This window comes from Anser anser (assembly GCF_964211835.1).
Source record: "Anser anser genome assembly, chromosome: 1".
In the NCBI taxonomy this organism is placed as follows: domain Eukaryota; kingdom Metazoa; phylum Chordata; class Aves; order Anseriformes; family Anatidae; genus Anser; species Anser anser.
In genome coordinates, this window is record NC_139720.1 from 166523231 (window position 1) to 166525692 (window position 2462).

The following is a 2462-nucleotide window of genomic DNA, read 5'->3' on the forward strand; positions in this document are numbered from 1 at the left end:
CAGAGGGTGACTTGTCCTGGGTGAGATAGCCACTGATGGTGCCATCTTCCCCCGTTAGCAATAAAAGTATAAAAGTTCTATGCCTAAATATGAGTAGGACTAACCTGAGCTTAAGGTAAGTGTAAAGTCATTTTTGGCTTGCTTTATCTCCAGTGCAGGGAAATCTGCACCTGCAGGTTGTGATTCAGCCTGTCTGAGGCCTGAATTGTTCTCTGGAAGTGTTTGTCTTCATCTTTTGTATACATGGGTAGGAGTGAGTGACTTTCTCCTTAAGTACTCCATTTAAGTTTCTGTAGTTTGTAAAGTGATCCTGGGCCTGACTTACCAGTCTGATGGCTAAAGAAGGTCCTTACACGGCAAATCAAATTTTCTGCTCTGAATCACACAAGGCAGGAACACAAACTTGATCAGAAGATCCTGGTCCAAAAAATAATTCTCTTAAATGCTCTTTAATATTCTAAAATTCTTATTATATGTCAATGTATATATATATAAAGTCTTGAATCATAGTCTTATAGAATAATTTAGGTTGGAAGAGAACTCTGGAGGTCTTGTACCCAATCTCCTGTTCTAAGCACGTTCAGTTATAGCAGGCTGCTCAACACCACACCTCATCAGGTTTTGAGTATCTCTGAGGATGGAGACTCTACAGCCTCTCTAAGCAACCTGCTCCTGTGTTCAACCATTGTAATGATGTGGTTTTTTCCTACTACCTAACTGCAACTTCCTGTGTTCCAACTTGTGTCCATTGTGCTTTGTGCTATCAGCATGCACCTTTGAGAAGAGTCTAGATTCATCTTATCTTTCCTGTAGCACAGCAAAAAAAATATTGCCATTGCTAATGTCATGCCAACTGAGTTTGCAAGGTCTTAAACTTTTTGTCTTAACTTGTTGGACCTGTCCAGAGCTTTGATTTTATTTGGTTTAGTTGTGATATCTGATTTTCATCCAACAAGGTGGCTATGACTAATTTATCTTACTTTTTCTTATCTTTATATGCTACAACAATAGTTTTTGAATAGCTAGTCATAACAGGTAGTTATTCTTTGCAGAATGAAACATTTATGACACCTAACATAATGATGTAGCATAAAGAAATACAAGCCTCCGATTATAGCAGAGGCTTTGAGGAGTAAGGAGGGAGGATATGATGTAGAGGAGTAAAGGTGAGGGGTAATTAAAAATGGCATAAGCTTGGCACTCTAGGCCCAATAGCTATAAACAGCTCACTACTTTTGACCTAAGAAATGCAGACCTGTAACTGCACAAAATTGGTTTATAGGGGTAACAAAAAGAACAAAGTAATAATACCTAGGATACATAAAAGGCACTATATATCATAAATGCATATGTAATACGGAGATGAAAACCAATGAAAAAAAGCAAGGTGTAAAAGTTTGTTAGCAAACAAAAGTGACCCCTAATTAAAATGAGGAAATATCAACATCAAAAATATATCCCTCCCAGTACAGGATTCTAGATGCTGATCACTCCTCATAACTCCCCCAAACCCCAAATAGAAGGTGTTGATGTTAGGACAACAAGGGACAAGCAAAACATCAAGAAAAGTGGTAGATACTAGGAACCTTATGTATAACAATATTTAGTATAGCTTATCTGATACTTTTTTTTTTCTGTATAGTATTCTTTTCTTTATTTTCATCTTCTCTAGCAATTAAAGCAGGAGTAATAATAAAACTTTTAATAGACTTATAAGATTTCTACTAAATGCTTCTTGGCTTCCCATGTATAAAGTGTGTCTCCTTTTGCCCACAACAGTATTTTGAAGCATAACATTACCCTTCCATTAGGTAGCTGTAGATGACAGTAGGATTGACCCAAAGGTCTCACCTTCTCCAGGCTGAACAGTTCTTGGTCTCTCAGCTCTCTTCTCTCAGCTCAGTGGCCTCTGCAGTATGGCTTCATTCCAGTACATCACTGTCTTTCTCATGCTGGGGACCCCGAGAATGGATACAGTGGTTTCTCATAAGTGCTGAATAAGGGCAATAATCACATGTCAATACAGACCAGGATGTGGTTGGCCTCCTTCACTGCAAGGGCACACACCTGATTCACATCCAATTTGTTGTCCAGCAGGACCTCACCTTTTCTGCAATGTTGTTTCTTAGACAGTCATTACCAGCCTGCTCTGCTGCATGTGGTTAGTCTGTCCCAGGTACAAGACTTTACATTTGCATTTACTGATTTTATGAGGTTTCCATCAGCCAATTTCTCCAGTCTGCTGATGTACCTCTGAACAGCAGCTCTGCCCACCAGAGTATCAGCTGCTTCCTCCACCAACTTGGTATCATCTGAGAAATGGCTGAGAATGCTTTCTATCCCATCATCAGGTCATTAATAAAAGTGTTAAACAGTATTTGTTAATCCCCTAGGATACTAATAACAATTGGCTGTAAAGTGTTTTGTACCACTGATCACAAAGCAGTGGCAACATCTAAAAT

The 2462-nt window shown here is 38.9% G+C and overlaps 1 protein-coding gene across 1 annotated transcript in view; it reads right to left on the minus strand.

Annotated features, from left to right (window-relative positions):
• Nucleotides 1-325: 325 nt before the first annotated feature.
• Nucleotides 326-2462, minus strand: part of LOC310904101 (uncharacterized protein) — a gene marked incomplete at its 5' end in the record, with an annotated part of 109253 nt that continues 107116 nt past the window's right edge. The window contains 2 exons of the mRNA XM_083848342.1: nucleotides 326-417; nucleotides 1852-1993. Of these exons, the coding sequence (XP_083704468.1) occupies nucleotides 1923-1993 (71 nt within the window). The 3' untranslated portion in view covers nucleotides 326-417; nucleotides 1852-1922. The remainder of the gene's footprint in view (nucleotides 418-1851; nucleotides 1994-2462) is intronic.